Below are 18,303 nucleotides of genomic sequence, written 5' to 3'. Positions count from 1 at the left end.
CAAAGTGAAACAGGAAGTTCTCTTTAAACATAAGAACAAAACTTCTTTACTGTGAGGGTGACAAGGCACTGGCACAGGCTGTCCAGGGAGGTTGTGGAGTCCCCTTCTCTGGAGATATCAAAAACCTGCCTGGATACCATCCTGTGTAATGTGCTGTGGGTGATCCTGATTTAGTGGGAGAGCTGGACTAGATGATCTCTAGAAGTCCCCTACAACTCTGATGATTCCGTGCGCCTGGTACATGTGGTGATGCATGCAAAGGGAACAAGAGCTGGAAAGAACTTGAAAGAGAGGGAGGGCTGTGCTCTCCCACCACCCCCACTGCAGCTTTGCTCAAGCCTCATCACATCCTTCCTCACCATCATCCAGCTCAGCTGGGCAGCCCAGCAGCAACTGAGGTTTCTGTGCCCTTGGTGGGACCCAGCTGGTGGCCTCTGCACCCCCTCATTAGCTCTGCTGGGGTGCTGTGGGCTGCAGCAGGTTCCTGAACCATTGCCCTCCTGCTGCTTCCCTCCACAGTGAGAGGCTCCTCAGGCTGCAGCTTGCAAGGAGATTCTGGCAGAGGAAAGAACCCCTCCAGACCCTCTCTACTCATCTCTCCTGCTCCAGGCTCTGCCAGGCTGGAGGCTGGCACAGCACTGCTTACCTAAGGAACAGCCTTGGTCTCCTTGCTGTCTCTGGAGCTGTGCAGTTGACTCCCTGCTTTTAATAGAGAGCTGGGAAGGCACATTATGGAGATGAGGGTGTTATTTGCATAACGCTAATTAGGTAATTACAAATCATTTTGCTATGAGCTGAAGCGTGTGCTGTGACATAACGTTTATTAGTCATTCCATTCAGGCCCCGCTTAGTTAAGTCATTTACTGCACTAACTACTGAAGTTGGCAATAAAAAGTAAATGCTGGTGCCGGGGTGCAGACTGGGACAGGCCCCCCACGAGCACCCCAGCCCCGTGCACCCACTCAGGGCAGCCCAGGCTGGGGCCACCTTACAGCAATCCCAACAGTAGCCAGAAGGGGAGACCACATTTTACACCTTAGTTTTCAGCAAGTTCGTGGTTGTTTTGGGGCCATTTGGGGGACTGAGGTGCTTTTGCATGTTTCTGCTGTCCTGTCTCACCGCTGTCGGGTCTCTGTGACTTAATGCTCCTCTGTGGGAAGAGTGGCTGTGTCTTGTGGGCCCCATGGAGTTCCAGCAGCTTTCTCCAAAGGTGGGATATACAGGGCACAGAGAGCAGGGCACAAGCAGCTTTCTGCAAGGCTGGCAGACCCCCTCCTTTGTGGACCCATTTCAGCACACACCTTTCTTTTCCAGAACCAGATGAGCCATTTGAGTTCATTATCGTGTCCCTGACGGGCCAGACGTGGCTCTTTGAGGCCTCAACATCAGAGGAGCGAGAGCTTTGGGTCCAGGCCATTGAGAGCCAGATCCTCGCCAGCCTGCAGGGCTGTGAGAGCAGCAAAAACAAGGTGAGGCCTCAGCAGAGTCCTGCTTTGTTCTGGCATCTGCTTTGCTGCATCCATCCCAGTCCCAGCGTTTCTTCTCTCTCCAGGCTGTATCTCATCCTGATCCCTCTGCCCAATCAGGGTTGTTTCCATCCCTGGGGCTGTGCTGCTCTTCCCCAGGTTTCATGTCACATCTCTCCATGTCCCCTCCCACACCTGGCTCTGTCCCCACATAACTCTCTGCATCCCACCAGCATTGGATCCTCTGCTGTCTGCTCCCTCCTTGGACAGTCACCTCTGTCACCTTTTCTCTCCACCTCTGGCCCACCATCCCCTGCATCTCCTGTGCACACCCAGCTATGAATCCATGTTCCCTCTGGACCCTGTTCTCTGAGCCCCCATCCCAGGCACCCCTCCTACATGAGTGAGGTGCTCGTGGGTCCTGACAAGCTTGTGGGGTGGCCTTGAGAGGACATGAGGCAGGAGCATTGAACAGGGTTTGCGTGTGTTTTGTCTCAGGCTCGTCTGGGCAGCCAGAGCGATGCACAAGCCATGCAGGCCGTCCGGACCGCACGCGGGAACAGCTTCTGTGTGGACTGCGATGCTCCGAGTAAGAACCACAGCACTGGGTAGGGAGGGGGACATCACCCCAGCCACCTCCTCTGGCCCCAAAGAGACCCATCCTGTGGGGCTTTCTCATCCTCTCCTGCAGTTGACCCATTCTTCAGGGATGGGGGACTGACCCACTTGCCACGCTACTCCAAAACCCTTTCACTGACCAGCCTGGGGTCCTTGCTGCTCTGCTGCTGGGGCACTGGGCTTGGAAGGGGTCTGGTGGGCAAGTGCCTGCAAACGTGGGTCTCCTAGATTGTAGGAAACAGGCTGGTGTGTTCATGATGGTACTCTTTTCCACTGATCTTGTTGCCCTCAGATCCAGACTGGGCCAGTCTGAACCTGGGCTCCCTCATGTGCATTGAGTGCTCTGGGATCCATCGCAACCTGGGCACCCACCTGTCCCGTGTGCGCTCCCTGGACCTGGACGACTGGCCCAGTGAGCTTCTCATGGTCATGACGGCCATTGGCAATGCCCTGGCCAATGCTGTCTGGGAAGGAGCAGTGGAAGGCTACCCGAAGCCCACCCCTGAAAGCAGTCGGTAAGGGAAATGGGGACCTTTAGAGATGGCCTTTCAGACAACCACAATAGGAGGCTTGAGGGCACCACAGGAGGTTGGGAGCAGCCATCCGATCAGACAGAGAGGTGGGCAGGGATCCTCTAGATACTCCAGTGTTGGGGATCCTGACAGCTCTCTGGGCACTGGAAGCCTTGTTCCACTGTCCTGGTGGCCCAGCTGGTCGCCATGGCCAGCCATGGCCATGTGGTGACTGCTGGAGCCATGGCTGGATGCAAAGCAGAAGGGGTTAACAGAGATGGCTTGGCAGTGTGCTGCCGGGGGGGGTCTCAAGGGTGCGTCCCTTTCAGGCCCTTGTCTGTCCCTATCGGAGCGACTCTCCTGTCACTCATCCCAACAAGAGCCCATTCTGTGCCTTATCATCGGATAAGAGCGGGTCAGGGGGCGGCAGCAGTGAGCATGCTCGGCACAGGGCATTGATGGCCACCCGCCAGATGCAGATGGATAGAATGGCAGCAGATAGCAGCGGCACAGCACACATCGATCCGCCCGGCCCCGCAGCCCCAGGCGGGATGGACGCTGCTGCAGCTTTTGTTTGCACCAGGCGAGACAGCAGTGGCGATAACGTCCGTCCCGCAGCACTGGGCCAGCGTCTGCGGCTGCTAACCTTTTCTTGCTGCTGGCCATGGCCCACGCACAAGCGTGGGACAGAGACAGTCTCCGCATTGCCATGTGACGGGCTGGCAGGAGTGTGTAGGGGAACCATCATGGAGGTGAGGGTGTTCCTGTGCACAGTGACCAGTGTAGGGTCTGGGTGTGTGACCCAGCTGCTGCCCATGCACAGGGTATGTGGGGAGCTATGGGGAGGCACAGTGGGACAAGTGTGTCCAGAGCAGTGTGACAGCCCCAGGGACACCTCTGTGCTTGGGGGGCACAGCAGGGGAGGTGCCTGTGGCAGGGACCATGCAGGATATGCCCGGGTGTGCCAGACAGGGTGCATTCAGGGTGGCAACAATGGTACACGTCCTTTTGTATATGGGGTTGGCCCCCTTGTGACAGTGTCCCATCTGGCAGGGAGGAGAAGGAGCGATGGATCCGGGCAAAGTACGAGCAGAGACTCTTCCTGGCTCCTCTGCCTCAGTCGGACATCCCGCTGGGGCAGCAGCTGCTGCGGGCAGTGGTAGAGGATGACCTGCGGCTTGTGGTGACACTCCTGGCTCATGGCACTAAGGAGGAAGTGAACGAAACCTATGGGGACGGCGATGGACGCACGGCACTGCATCTCTCCTGCGCCATGGCCAACGTTGTCTTCACGCAGCTGCTCATCTGGGTAAGACAGGACCCTGCAGCTACCACTATAGCAGTTCTGGCCCTGTGCTGGTTCTTCTGTCCCTGTTTCCAGGTCTTGGGACACCCTTCATCCATCTCCCTCCCCTGGGTTCCCTAGTGCCCGCTGGGACTGCCCTGCCTGCCCTCCATTTCCTTCCCTCTGCCCACCCTAGTGCCACACTGCTGGTGTTTTTGCTGTGTCTCGCTGATCTGGCTACTTTCTCTCCTCCACAGTATGGAGTGGACGTGAAGAGCCGGGATGCTCGGGGCCTGACCCCGCTGGCCTATGCCCGGCGAGCTGGCAGCCAGGAGTGCATCGACATCCTACTGCAGCACGGGTGCCCCAGCGACAGCACTGTCACCACACTGACCCCCAGCCTGCCCCGCCGCAACACCAATGCCAACAACAACTCCTGCGCTCTGGTGTCAGAGCTCAGCTCCAGCCCCGGGGCTCTCTAGCTCCTGCCAGGCCCTCCGATCACCGCACGGCCACCTGCCAGCCCTGCCTGGGGCACCGAGGCCACAGGAGAAGCACAGCCAGGCCACCCGCTGTGCTTGCCTCCCCACCCGGACCCCTGTACTGGCTGGAGGAGCCAGCAGCTCTGCTCTCTGTGCTGCTGGGGCATCTGTGCAGACTCTGCTCTGCCAGGGGCTCCCTCACAGTCCAGGGGATAGGGGCTGCAGTATAGCCCATTCTCATGACCGGTACAGGGGGAGGAGAGGCAGCTTCTCCATGCCCCCAACACACACAAATGTGCTGTGAGGCTGGAGGCAGTCATGATGCAGGGCCCTCACTCCCCTGCACAGCCAGTACTGGGGAGGGCGATGGCTGCACCCGCTCTGCCAAACCGCAGGGCAGTTTGGGCACTTCCCTCCTTCCCAAGCTGTGCACCTGATTGTGGGGGTAGGTGGGGGGCAGCAGGAGTCACCTGTTCCCCCCCCCCCCGCACCCCTGTGCTCCTGTCTGCTTCTGGTTGGGTGCAGGGAGGGACCCCCTCTCTGGTATCGCTCCCCAGGTGCTGATGCAAAGGGAGCATCTCTCCATGCAGCCCATGGATAAAGGCCTCTCCAGCCTCCCTGGTGACCTAGAGAAGGATGGTCACCCCAGGATCCCCAGCTGTGTCTGTCTGTCTGTAGAGTCACTGTCCTTCCAGATTCAAGCCCCAAAGCCATACACAGTGTCTCCATTGGAGCATCCCTGCTGGCTCCCGCTGCTGCCCAGGCGGGGCTGGTCTCTGGCAGAGCCAGAGGAGAGAGGAGATGAGTCTCCCTTTGGTTTTGGGCCAAGCCTGCAGCTGAGCGCTGGAAACCCAAGGCTTTGGACTCTGCTGTGGAACGTATCTGTCACTTGTGTATAAAATGTACATTGGAAATATTTATATGGACACTCTGTATATACTGTTTCTTTGCCATGAGTTGCCCTGTGTGTGTTATCTGCAGCCAAGGAGATAAAGGCCAATAAAGCAACCCACCTCCTGCCAGGCCAGCTTTTCTGTGTGCTGCCCTTGGGGCCTCCTATGCAGCCTCCAGTCTCCTTCTTGCCTGCTCTACAAGTTCCAGTGGATTTCCAGCCCAGACTGACATTCAGCCCTTTCTCTTTCAGCTCAGGAGCTAGTAAGAGCTGTCCTGTGCTGAAGTGGAGACCTTGGTGGACATGTCAGAGTGTGGGGACACAGAGGGGAGATGTGTCCCTGGTCAATGAGCTTGATATGAGCCAGCCATATGTGCGAACAGCCAAGAAACCATGTTCTGGGCTGTATCCCAGCAGCATGACCAGCAGGGCCAGGGCAGGGATTGTTCCCTTCTGCTGCACTCTGGGGAGATTCCCCCTGGGGTGCTGGGTCCAGCTCTGGGGCCCCCACCACCAGGAGGACATGGAGCTGTTGGAACCAGTCCAGAGGAGGCCCTTGAGATGTTGGGAGGGCTGGAGCAGCTCTGCTCTGGAGCCAGGCTGAGAGAGTTGGGGTTGTTCAGTCTGAAGAAGAGAAGGCTGCAATGGGGAGACCTTAGAGCACCTTCCCCAACCCCTCCACCAGTCTCTGGATCCATCACTGTGCACTGGCTGTGCATGCCAACCCCCCATCCCAGTCCAAGTCTTAGGCCCAGCCCAACCCACCTATGCCTATATCTGGCCCTTGTCCATCCTCAAACCCCAGCCCTTCATGGGCCTAACCCCAGCCCTTCATGGGCCCGACCCCAGCCCTTCATGGGCCTGACCCCAGCCCAGTGCTGGGTTTGGTTAATTTCCTGGCAACTGCATTAGTGGGAATGGAAGCAGAGGGACGGCAGCTCCTCTGGGGCCCATTAATCATCCCCCTCAGACAAGCTGCCTTGATTACAAGTGGCAAGAAATTCATTAGGGCTGCGGCTCTGACAACTTTTATCTGCGCGGCTGGATCTGACTCATTAGGCAGCCAAATTAAAGCCATGATGGGCCCTGATGAAATTCACTGCTTGTTTATCTTGTGCGATCTGATACATCTGCCCATATATCATCTCCCAGGCGGGATCCCACCCAGTCCAGCCCTGGCACCTCCCTTCCCATCCCAGCCCGGTCTTGGCCCCCCCCAGCAGACCCTGCCCGGACATAGCCTGGGCTGGGGGCTCCAGTCAGACCCCTCACCTGCCCCACACTTCATCTTCGGGGCAGGGTCGGGGCTGGTGTGCCACCAGGAGCCATGTGAGGTCAGCCCTGGGGCTGCACTGAGCCCACCCTCCAGGCCAAGGGGTGCCAGTGGGGGTGTGCAGCCCCCTCGGGACACCCTCAGCCCTGGCCATGTCCTGCTGGTGGTCCTGCTTCCAGCACACAGCCCCGTTGAGGCAGATGCTTTTGCCAGTAAATGGTTGCAGGGGGTTTGGGGCTGTCCCCCCTTCTTGTGTCCAGGGGAGGGAGCACCAACAGTTGTGCCCCGTGCTACTGCATGGTCCAAAGAGCCAAAATTAAAAGCACATTTCTCCAGGCTATGTGTGAGCAGGAAAAGCCATCCTGGGGCACAGTGGCCTGGAATCCATACCAGCTGCCCCAGTGCAAAGGGGTGTGCCTGCCATGGGTAGTCTCCAGGCTGTGGTATGCTGTTACCATTCCCATCAGGAAAGGGTTTGTGCTGAAGGAGGGAAAAAAAACACCTGGCAGTGGGGCCAACCAGCCCTGCCTCTTTGCTAAAGGGGACAGAGTTCTGACACAATGTCCCAGGTCCCTTGGCCTGTGCTTACCAAGACAGGTCACCAATATGCTCCACTGCAGCTCCTGCACCCATCCTCATCTCAGTGTCTGGACAGCTTGTGGGTGCAGAAGTGTCACACAAGTCCCCTCAGAGCCCTCAGCCTGAGGACACTGGCACACGCTGGTGGGCTGCACAAGGTCCAGCATGAGCAGGCCAGTGACACCTCTGCCTGGGGACAGTTTCGTCAGTGCTGGCAATCCAGGGATCACCAAGCATCGCACTCCCATGAAGTGCTTCATAACTTGTGTGCATTTGAGTAAGCAGCAGCACAGCAGGCTGTGGCTACAGTCCTCTCTTCCCAGGCCTCAGTTCCAGCACACACTTGACCACTTCTTTTATCTTGGGTCATTTTCCTTTCACACTGAAGATGCACCCTCCACCTTTTGGACTCTGCTGTCAAGGCCATCCTGACCAGCCTACTGCCACTACAGCTGCACCCCAGACTCCACGTGCAGCCATGGAGCTGTCTGTACAGGAATTGAAGGTGGTCAGGAGGAACTGATGACCCTTCACAGGGGCCAGACTGGTAGAAAGGAAGATTGTTCCTTTCCTGCCCTCATGCAGAGTCAGTTTCTCCCCACCGAGGTACAGGTTTGTTACAGCATTCCTGCAGTGAAGACACTCACGTTGCACAGTGCAATTTACCTCCAGGGGTGTGCTCCCTGGACCACTGTCCCTCAGATGGGGCTGTTAACCCTCCCCTCAGGTGGGCACATGCAGTGCCAGCCATGCCCCCATGGCCAGACACTCCTGACCAAGGGCAGGAGTATGGTGAGCTGCTCTCTGAAGGCAACCCACAGCAGTAGGGATTCCCTCAGAGCACAGCACAGCTTTCGTCTGCCAGGCCTCAAGTCTGCTGATACTGGGGTCTGAGGTCCCATCACATCCCCTACTGTGCACTGACTTTGGAAAAAAAAACACCAAAAAACAAACCTCTTCTGACCTCCTGGGAACTGCTGCATGAGCCACCAGCAGATCAGCAAAGTATCTGAGCAAGCCCTGGAGAGGCTGACTAATGAACAACAGAAGAACTAACATCATGATTTGGCCCATCATATCTTCCTACAAGCCCGTTGTTAGTGTTAGGAACCAGCTTTGTTGCACTGAAAACCCTTTCCTGAGAGGGAACCACCGAGTCAATAAATCCCCTGTGGAATGTAGTCATGTTTTTATTCTTGGTTCTTTAAGAACCCTTGTCCAGGTATTTACCTGGGCAGGTCTGGGTAGAGAGAATTCCCCTGAAAATGCTGAAACTGTCTTCATGAGGGCTACATTAGTCTTGTTTGTACACGTGTATGTGTGTATATCTGTCTAAACAAATGCATGTCCATGTATATACATATCTGTGTCTACATCTGTATCTACCTTTTTGTATCTACCCAAACCTACACAAGTGTGTGCCTTTGCGTATCCGTGTAAGAGTCCCTCCACTGCCACCACTCCAGTTCACTCCAAGACACAATGTAACAGACAGAAAGTGACACATAAGAAACTCCAGCTAGACAAAAGGGAAAAAAAAAAATACAATGAAGGTGGTGGTCAGACATGGGGTCAGGGGACAAAGAGGTGCAACCAGGATCCTTGGAAGTTCTGGAAGTCAGCTGGGCAAGTTCCTTAGCATCCTGCTCTAGTGGGACCAGTTTTCAGTAGGTATTGGCTCAGAGACCTCCTGAGGTCCCTTTCGTTCTGTACTGCCAGAGTCTCTCAATGCCCTGTTTTCTATCAGTGCCCTCCTCCCACCCACCTACCCCAAGCTGAATGATGCAACACCTGCACCTCCAGCTGTGTGGCAAGCTGCACCCTCTACTTTCGGGCTCTAGTGCTGGCGGTGGTGCTGTATCTCCTTGGTGCAGTGCAGGCAGTGTCATCCACTGCACCCACTGCCATGCTGCAGTGCTTTGCTCTGCACTGCCCAGGAGGCACCAGGCTCTCTGCCATGCACAAGGCTGGCAGGGGAGCTCTGAAGGAGCATGGTGCTGCTTCCCAGCAGCCCTGGTGACAGCAGTGAGCCGGTCACCTCCACCAGAATGAGCTGCATCTCTGGCAGCTATCAACACGGCTTCTAGTGGGGTTGCATTGAGCACTGACTCTGGGGCTGATCAAACAAAATAGCAACAACAAAAACAGTGCCAAAAGCCAAATAACTTGTAAGAAGCTGAAAGCTGCAGGTCTCCAGCCCAGTCTGTGAGGAGTCAGAGCAGGGCTGCTGCGCACACAGTCATGGCTGGAGATGGCATGGGGAAAGGTTAAAAGGATGGGTTCAGAACACAATAAACCAGTGCTGTCACTGGGGCAGAACATATCTAGTGCCAGCAAGAAATATCAAGTGAAAATAAGGGGGTTCTTGGACCCTAGAGTAAAGTTTAACTCCTTTCACTGTCACTGCCCCAGCCCTGGAGCTGAGGACATTCTTCGTTGCTGTGCTTAAGCCCATCCTGCGGTACCGTGCTGGGTTGCAGTGGCACAGGCCCCTCATGTGGACACATTTATAGTGACAGAGCACTGTTGACTGCAGCACAATTGCTTTGTCCTGCCCCCTTTCCTCTACCCTCAGTCCAGATGTGCTGCACCAGTTCATGTTCAGGAGCTACTGTAATGGCTGCACATGGCTTCTGATACCTTTTTGCAGCCAAGCAGCTCAGGTAAAGTGCCATTCTCTGCCTCAGACCAACCCAGACCCAAGTAGGAAGAAGCTTGGAGTATGTGAGCTGTGTTCTCAGGTGCAAGGCAGATCTGCTGTTGTATGCTGGAGGACCTGTCAGCTCCCCTGAGCACAGAAGGACATTTATCTCCCATGATCCAGAGTGAATGCCAGCAGATGTTGCTGCCTGAGCAGGCCAAACTCATGCTGGGGATGCTGTGAGCATCACCACCTCAGGCTCCTGAGGATGCCTTCTCTTTTCCAGGTCGGTGGTGCAGGGGATAGGGGCAGGAGCTCCTCCTTCCATGGCTGCAGGCAGCTGGCTGTGCTCTGCTGCCCCAGGAGGTGCTCAGAATCCACACCATGAACCATCTCAGGACCTGCAACAAACATCTTGTAGAAGAAGCACCCACCTGGGACATCCAAGAGCGTGGCTCTGTCCTCACAGCTGCTCTGCCCTGAGTTGTGGCTGTCCCCATGCAGCCCAGCTGGATCCAGCAGCTCCAGGGCAGGGAGCCAACCAGCTCCATAAGGGTAGGGGACTCTGCAGGAGAACTCATTTGTGCCTGCTGAGCACTGGTCCCACCCTCCTAAGTAAAATAATTCACCTGCTAAAGAGGGGAGGGCCCTGGGGAGGCAGCACTCCACCACAGGCACCATGGAGATAGATGGGCCAGGCCTTGCTGTGCCATCAAGGAGGGCCTCCAGGAGGGTGAGGTCAGCTCTGGCTGCCAGGGATGTTGCCTCGATGACATCCCTGTGTCTCCCAGGGAAGAGTGCCAGTGGGTAACTGCATCCTGTGGGACCCAAACTCCACATCAAACCTAGAAGCAGTTGGCATCCCAGCAGCACCCTGACCCATCCCCTTGAAGAGAATCTTCTCCCTGCTGAGGAATCTTTGGTGGGTTTGCAGTGGGTGTTACTACTACAGCACGTATACACCAGCTCCCTTGCCCCATGGGCTGGGCTTGCTGATACTCCTCAAACCAGCCACGCAGGCTTTCATGGCCGGACACCTAATTAGTGGTGGAATCACATGGTCCTCTGCACTGTTGACTCAGGACCCTGCATGCAGCTGTACCCTGTGCAAAACTGGATCTTCATCAGGTTCTGGGGTTGGGCTCAGCCATCTGGGTTACCCCCTGGCTTCAGAAGCAACATATTCCCTACCTCTCGAGAGCAGACTCTTCCAGTGTGGCCTAGATGTGAGAGCCTCTGCTCAGGAAGCCTGAAAATCCTCTCCTGCATCCCTGTAGAGAGACCAAGCCATGCACACAGTGTGGGTGCCAGCAGTGCCTGGTCCACCCTGTCCATGTTCTCATCTGCGAAGCCTCAGCACCATGGTGGGAGAAATAGCACCTGGTTCTGGTGAGACAGGCTGACAATTTCCAAGGGTGGGCAAGCCCTTTACCATCCCCTCAACCCAGCCATGGGATGGGTAGCCCTGGCATCCAGCACTGCCCCAGGATTCAGTGGGAATCAAGTGCCTGAGCTGCAGGAGGATTTCTCTTTCCATTCCCCATGGGCTGGGATGTGGTCCCCGGGGCTGAGGGGAGAGGAAAAGCTCCCAGGCAGGTTTAGTCCAGCAGGCGGTGCAGCCCTGAAGAGCTGGAGAACACTGATAGTGTCGCTGGTTATGTGGGGTTGAGCATGCCCAGAGCTGGCACAGGTGTGGGGCAGCACCGGGGACAGCAAATCGGTGACAAGGGGGCTGGGGGGCACGGGCTTCTCCTCATCTCACGGCCAGCAAAGGCCATGCCTCGTGGGATGAGCGAGGATTTGCCTTCAGGGACGGTAGCAACCTACCGTCATGCGGACAGGATAGCAGGGAGGGTCCCTCCAGGGATATCAGGGCGGGGCAGGGGACATAGCCGTGTCGGGAGTCTGGGGGCAGAGCAGCCCCTCCCTCCCCCCAGCCCCTTCCCTTCTCTTCTCCCTCCCGTGTCTCAGCAACAGACCGAGTTCGATGGAGCCCGTAAAGCCACCGCTGGTCCTTCCACAGCCGCTGGGTCCGCAGCCCCCGGTATTGGCACCGGCATCGGCCGACGGACAGGCGAGCCCCGGAGCCTCCCACCCTCCCCGGTCGCCCCTCGGATCGGTGCCGCTGCCCCCGTCCCTCTCCCTTCCCCCGTCCCTCTTCCTGTCCCCGTCCCTACTCTTGTCCCTGGCGCTGCCCTGCCCGGCAGCTCGGGCCGAGGGACGCTGCCGGTCGAGCAGCACCTTGGAAGATGATCGCCTGGCTCCATAGAAAATAATTTATTGAAATCACAGCGATCCATGGGCGGGCGCCGGCGGGCAGCGCGGCCCCGGCCCGGTGCGGCTGCAGCCGAGACCCTTGGGGGCCGGGCAGCCCGCGCTCCCTGCGGCACGGACAGACGGACACGCTGCCGTATGTACAGAGTTTACACAGAATAAATAAGGGACATGTACAGAGGAATGCAAGCGGGGTGCCCGGGCCCCCTCCCCGCCACCCCAGGGTCCGAGATCCCCGACGGCGCTCAGGGCCGGGCGCCTTGCTCGATCTGCTGGTGCTGGCTGCGGACGGCGAAGCGGTTGACGTGCACCGGGATGGGCACCACGATCTTGGGGTTGCGGACGGGCTCTCCCGAGCGGTTGCTCACGTTGCCGGCCTTGATGCGTTTCCACTTGGCGCGCCGGTTCTGGAACCAGATCTTCACCTGCACCTCGCTTAACTTCAGGGCGTGAGCAATCTGCGAGCGCTCCGTCAGGCTCAGGTACTTCTTGCAGTGAAATTCCTTCTCCAGCTCCAGTAGCTGCTCGCTGGTGAAGGCCGTGCGGCGCCGGCGGCTCTTCCCAGCCCCGGAGCCCGGCGGGGGCTGCTCGGCCGCAGGACCCCCCTTGCCTTTGGCCTTGGGACCCAGCGCGGCTGTGGCTGCTCCGTCCAGGAACGGCTCCTCCTCGCTGTCGCCCGCCGAGCTCTCCTCCTCGCGCTCGCTGCACGGTGTGGCCGCCGACTTCACCTCCAACTTCTCCTCGTCCGAGCTGTACGCCTTCCCGTCTGCGGGGCACACAGCGTCAGTGCCTGCCGGGGCGGACCCCCGACCCGCCCAGGGCCCCCGCCACCCCAGAACCGCCAGCACGCCCCCCCTCCCCCCCCCCCCCCCCGCGATCTCCCCAGGAGCAGCATCTGAGTGCTTGGCTCCGCTGTGGTGGTCTGCTGCCCCGGCGGAGGTGCTCGGCGCTGCCCCAGCCTGGCCCCTCTGTTGGGCAGTACCCACAAACCCAGTGCACCCACAGGCACGTGGGGGTTTGACTCACCACAGCAGCTACCACCATCCCCATCCCACAACTCAGCTGTAGCAGAATCACTTTAACCCTTCTAGGGCTTGTCTGGACCTCTGCTCCAGAAAGAAAGTCTGTACCTCGTTTTTCAGCTCAACCCCCCCACTGCACCGGAATCTTTGATGCTGTTCACACAGAAAGAAGCCAGCCAAGAAGAGCTGAAGGACCATCCTGGTAACAGCAACCTGAGCTGGTTCCAGCCCAGCAAACCTCTGCAGAATACGAGGTGTCCTGCTGCCAGTTCTCCCTCGCTAGCCCCAGGATGCACAACACCAAGTGCTTAGGCAGGTCCAGGCTCAGCTCCCCCCCCCTAACCAGTCTGTGCAGAGGGGCAGGCTGGAGGCTGCCAGCACCACTCAACAAGCCTCATCCCAGGCCACCCAGACAGGTGGCAGCACTTGGACCACCACAGACACCTCTGTTAGACCTCCCTGCAAAGATACCGATAGGGTATAGGGGAATGAATCTCCTTCCTGCAAGCTTCTTGTCTCCCTGACTGCTGTCTGAGGGATTGAAGAGCCATGGAACAAGGGAGGACAAAGCAGAGTGGAAAGTGGCCTGGAAGCCAGTGACTTCTTGGTAGAGGGACCCAAACAAAGGCCCCTCCTTCCTCAAAGGGGATTGAGCAAGAAGATATGGCCATGGCCATGGGCCATGAAGAGACAGGACTCATGGCCATGCACAAGCAGATGAAGAAGCTTTTCTGTCTTGTGGAGACTAGAGGAGACCAGCAAACTCCCCAAGTCTGACCCAACAGCAGGAATCACTGCTGGAAGCAGCTGGCTCAGAAGCACTGCCACTCTCAGTATAATCCTACATGCAGAAGGAGGAGCACCAGCTCTCCAAGCTTCTTAAGCAGTGTCCAGGTACTGACAGGTACACCCTGAGCAGCTGGATATCCAGACACCTTCAACCCAGTGTGAAGCGCTGCAAATACACAAGCAGCAACTGCAAGAAACTGCTTGAGCCCAGGGGCCATCCATGGGAGCCTGGCTGCTGTGGAAATACCACATCCCTTGCTGGTCTTGCAGCAAGTCTGCAGATTCCTTAGAGTGGGTGGATGGCTGTGGAGATCTAGAATCATCTACCTGCTCCTGCTTGATACCACAGGAAAGCAAGACCATCTGTATCCTGCTGCAGAACAGACACTAACCTCTTCTTGAGGGTTGGGGTGAGAAATCTCCCATATGCATGGAAGGTAGAGACAGAGAATTTTTGCTTATGGGGCTGAGGATGAGCAGGTGGCTTGGAGCACTCTGGCTACCAATGCAGTCTCACACAAACACTTTGCTGAAAAAAAGGAGAGCTTTCTTCCTTGTGTACCTTCTCCGTGTTGGAGCACAAGGCCTGACAAGGTAAGACAGCTCTTATGGGGATAGCAATGTGTTTACCAAGGGTACCTGAGAGTCTTGCTCTGACTCTGCCCTTCCCCAGCAGCCACACTCTTAAACAGTGCTGGTGGGACAGTTTGCTCTTGCAGGCCCAGACTGTGCCCCAAGAGACTGGGGGAAGATTGAGCTACCAACTGCAGTATGCCACTCTGTACCATCTGGGGATACACTCTTGTGAACCTTAATTTTAAATGGTCTCTACGAGACTAACATGTCTCACATCATAAAAGGGTTGGGTTTGCAGTAAGGAATGCAGAACTATATGATCATAGAACCCAAATCAGAGGTTTTCACAAAGAAAACTGGTATAGTGGTCTGTTGTCACCTAGTATGTCCCCATTAAGGAAGAGATGGAGGCAGGGTAACCCACAAAATTGGTTGGAGGGTACACTGAGACTTCCACAGGCCTTTGAGCAGAAGTGAAGCTGTCACCAAGCAAAGTATTGTGAGTGAAAAAATCAACAAGGTGGCAGTAGATAAATGCTGTAATTGACCCATTTCTTTGCTCTTCACAAAGTCCCTGCTATTCACTAATCTTATGGACATGATAAGCATGATAAGGAGAGCTGGGTGTCACAGGTGACAAAGTTACTCAAGAGGAATCCTGATCAAGAATCATGACAGCCAGAAAAGACCTGTGTTGATAAGCACACAGCAGGTCTTTGTTATGTTAATAGGGCGCAACACAAAACTCACCCTGTCCCTGACTGAATGTGCAGTTACTGCAGCCCAAGAGAGGTTCTCAGCCCATCACCTGGATCAATGGAGAACTCTACAGCTGAGGAAGAAAGGCACTCTGAGGAGAGATGTAGAGAGGGGAGTGTTTTGTATCTCTATCCTGGGGCCATACCCTGTTGCAGCTGTAGCAACAAACCAGACTCCAAGCTTTGCTGTTTCTTAACACCAGTTTCCCTACTTACCTCTCCCCTCTCAAGAAGTGAGACAACAGCTGGGAGCACGTTTTAAACACATTTGGTGCAAAGAAAGGTCCTAAAATAGAGCATTGACTCCTTTAGCTGATCCAGCACACAACTGGTCTTGTCCCTATAGACACCTGCACAATGGAGATATTAATGGAGCCCAGGGACAGAAATAGTCATTTCTGGGTATAATTCACTCAATGTCTGCAAAACAGACAAAAAGGTACATTTCTTCTTCAAATGGTTCTTCTAGAGGTAAGAGATCTGTGGAACACCTTGCCCCAGGATGTGGCCGATGACAAGTTTATCTCCATTCTTGTGGACTCTAGATAAGGTCACAGAAGAGGAATTGGTCAAAGGTTACTAAATACACAGAAGAACACCTGGCTCAGGGAGCCCCTGAAGTGCAGGTGGCTGAATGCTAGGGAAGTGCCATTTCGGAAGGTGTTGCACAGATTGTGCTCTCTTACTCTTCCCTGGACAATTGCTTTTGGCCAGGGCCTCAGATAGGAAGGTAGCACAAAATAGTTTTTGATGCCCCCTTTTTACACTAATCATCTCTCTTTACCTTAATTGTGGAAAACACCCACAGCAACCATCCTGGCTTTCATCTGACATGGTTGGTAAAACAAAACCTATTGTCCACTTTCCAAGGGCTTCAGCTGATACAGTCAAGAGATACATTAGGTGGAGACATTTGGCCTGACAAGTCCTCTTGGACCTGAGCACAGCAGCCCACAGTCAGGTCCACATGGGCACTTGCTTGTGCAGAATGACAAGCATCCTTCATGGCTCCAGGGCAAGCACAGTGCTAAGACGCAGCAGCAGCGGACAAACATCTGTAGCAGGGTGTATTTCCTCCATACGAGCCAGTTACAACAGGGCACATCTTAGAAACACAATTTCTTGATATCAGAAATAGCCAGTGACTGAGTTCATCTGAGTCCCTTGGGAGAAAAGAACACATTGGGCTTAGCTACAGAGGAGCCATAGAGGGAAATCAAGCACATTGCCATTCATTCCCCCATAGACAAGGAAGATGTGACCCCAGGGACAGCTGGTTTTGTCCAGGGCAGTTCTGTCCCCGAGGAAACTTTCACCACTACACTGAGCTTGCCAGGGCTTTTGACTCAGCACAGAGGCCTGGAAACACCAGAGAAGAACCAAAACCCCAGTAACCCACAAAGGTAGTGTCAGGGAGAGGGGGGATGGACACAAGATGCTCCAGTTGTTCTGCTGAGGGATGATGTTCCAGGGGTACCTGAGTAAGGAAAACAGTCTTCTGAGGGAAGAATAAGGCAGGGCAGGGAAAAGATCTGAGCTTACCCAGGAGAGGCGAAAGGGAGGATGGAGAACAAACAACCAAGCACTGCAAGCAGCAGCAGAGACCTTTCAGCAAGCATCCATGTCAGGAAGCCTGTGAGACACAGGTGGATCTCATGGGTGACCAGAAGGGATAGATTAGATCACAGCCCATGCCAGAGAATCTGGTAGCTGGTTCGTCTCCGTCCCGCCACGGAAAGGACGCCCCCAGCCCTGTGCTGCAGGAGCGGGCATGGAAGAGAAGAAGAGCTGGAGCTGGCTGAGAAACAGCGAGCAACAAGTCACCGAGGCTGAAGCCTTCCCGCTCGGGGAGCGGCCGCGGCTCACAAAGGCGAGGGCAGCGGGAGCCGCCCCCGGCCAGCACGAAGCTGGGTCCCGGGATCTGAGCCGCCGCCTGCTCGCACCGTCGGGCAAAGCCGGTGCCGGTGTCGCGGACAGAGAACGGGAAGGGAGAAAGGCAGAGTGAAGAGGGGACCGCGGGCAGGGGAGCGCCGGGAGCGGCGGAGCCCGGCCCGGGGAGAGCTGCAGGCGAGCGAGGAACTCCCCAGCCCCGCGGCATCGTGCTGGGGACAAGGCGCAGCCCCGAGCTGCGGCTGCACCGACGGCGACCGGGATCAGAGCGGGACGGGACCAGCTGCCCATGGTTCCCCGCTGCGCTCCGCCCGGATCGACCCGGGCCGGGTGCCAGTACCTCGGATAGCTCCAGCAGGGATCGGCCCCGCGCCCCGGGCGGCCCCCGCCAGAGGGTCTCTTCCCGACCGAGGGGTCTCCCTGCGGCCCCAGCGCGGCCGGCGGAGTTTGTCTCCCACCTGCGAAAGTTGCGGGAGCTGCGGAAACGGCCCAGTCCTCTCGACTCGGGCCAGCGGAACCCTCCGGGAGCGCGGGGTGAGCAAGTCTCAGCGCCACGGCCCGTGGAGGCTCCGCCGTCCTGCCCGCCGTGCCCCTGTCCCCAGCGCTGCCGGCTCCGCAGCTCCCGTCCTGTCGAGTTCGGACACCCGCGGTTCGGCAGCCGGGTCGGCGGGGAGAGCCCGGGCAGGGGCCGGACTCGGGGCTCTGCCCGCCGCGGAGGCTGCGGGCCGGTGGTGGCCGCATAGGAGCCGCTTCCTGCCGAGCCGTGCTGCCCCGCGCCGATCTTACCTGCCAGGCTGGGAAAGGGGTCCGGGAAGTGCAGCGGCGGCTCGGATGGCCCCTTGTCCCTCCCCGGGGGCAGCTCCTCCGCCTCCAGGCCCTCGGCTCCCCGTCGGCAGCCGGCGTCGGGGTTGCTGCGCGGCGGAGGCAGCTCCTGGGGCGGATAGAAGCCGTCGGGGGGCTCGGAGAAGCTGGGCAGGGCCGTCGTGAGGGCCACCATGGAGGGCACGGCCTGGCCCAGGCTGGCGCAGAAGGTGTTGGTGAGGCGGCCGGCGAAAGAGGCCAGGGGGGCCAGCGGTGGCAGCCCCGACTGGAGCGGCCCGTGGGACAGCGCCTGCGGCAGCACCAGTGGCCGGTACGGCATGAACATAGGGTACCCGGTGTAGAGCAGGTGCCCGGAGCGCGGCGGTGGCGTCCCGATGAGCGAGTCGATGGAGAAGGCGGTCCCCTGACCACTGGGTCTCTGCAT

At 57.3% G+C, this 18,303-nt stretch overlaps 2 protein-coding genes across 3 annotated transcripts in view; one reads left to right on the top strand and one right to left on the bottom strand.

Moving 5' to 3' along the window:
- AGAP3 (ArfGAP with GTPase domain, ankyrin repeat and PH domain 3) overlaps nucleotides 1–5,390 on the top strand; it is a 120,779-nt gene extending 115,389 nt beyond the window's left edge. For both annotated transcript variants that reach the window (XM_030444850.1, XM_030444851.1), the window contains exons 14-18: nucleotides 1,315–1,469; nucleotides 1,965–2,055; nucleotides 2,377–2,599; nucleotides 3,650–3,905; nucleotides 4,139–5,390. In XM_030444850.1, the coding sequence (XP_030300710.1) occupies nucleotides 1,315–1,469; nucleotides 1,965–2,055; nucleotides 2,377–2,599; nucleotides 3,650–3,905; nucleotides 4,139–4,363 (950 nt within the window). In that variant the 3' untranslated portion in view covers nucleotides 4,364–5,390. The remainder of the gene's footprint in view (nucleotides 1–1,314; nucleotides 1,470–1,964; nucleotides 2,056–2,376; nucleotides 2,600–3,649; nucleotides 3,906–4,138) is intronic.
- A 6,779-nt stretch (nucleotides 5,391–12,169) lies between these two features.
- Nucleotides 12,170–18,303, bottom strand: GBX1 (gastrulation brain homeobox 1). The gene is made up of 2 exons (XM_030445671.1): nucleotides 17,844–18,303; nucleotides 12,170–12,788 (listed from the first exon to the last, which is right to left on the bottom strand). The coding sequence occupies exons 1-2, from the start codon at nucleotides 18,301–18,303 to the stop codon at nucleotides 12,268–12,270; spliced, it is 981 nt and encodes a 326-aa protein (XP_030301531.1). The 3' UTR covers nucleotides 12,170–12,267.

Source organism: Calypte anna, chromosome 2 (genome assembly GCF_003957555.1).
Source record: "Calypte anna isolate BGI_N300 chromosome 2, bCalAnn1_v1.p, whole genome shotgun sequence".
In the NCBI taxonomy this organism is placed as follows: Eukaryota; Metazoa; Chordata; class Aves; order Apodiformes; family Trochilidae; genus Calypte; species Calypte anna.
This window is presented reverse-complemented; position numbering and strand designations above follow the sequence as displayed.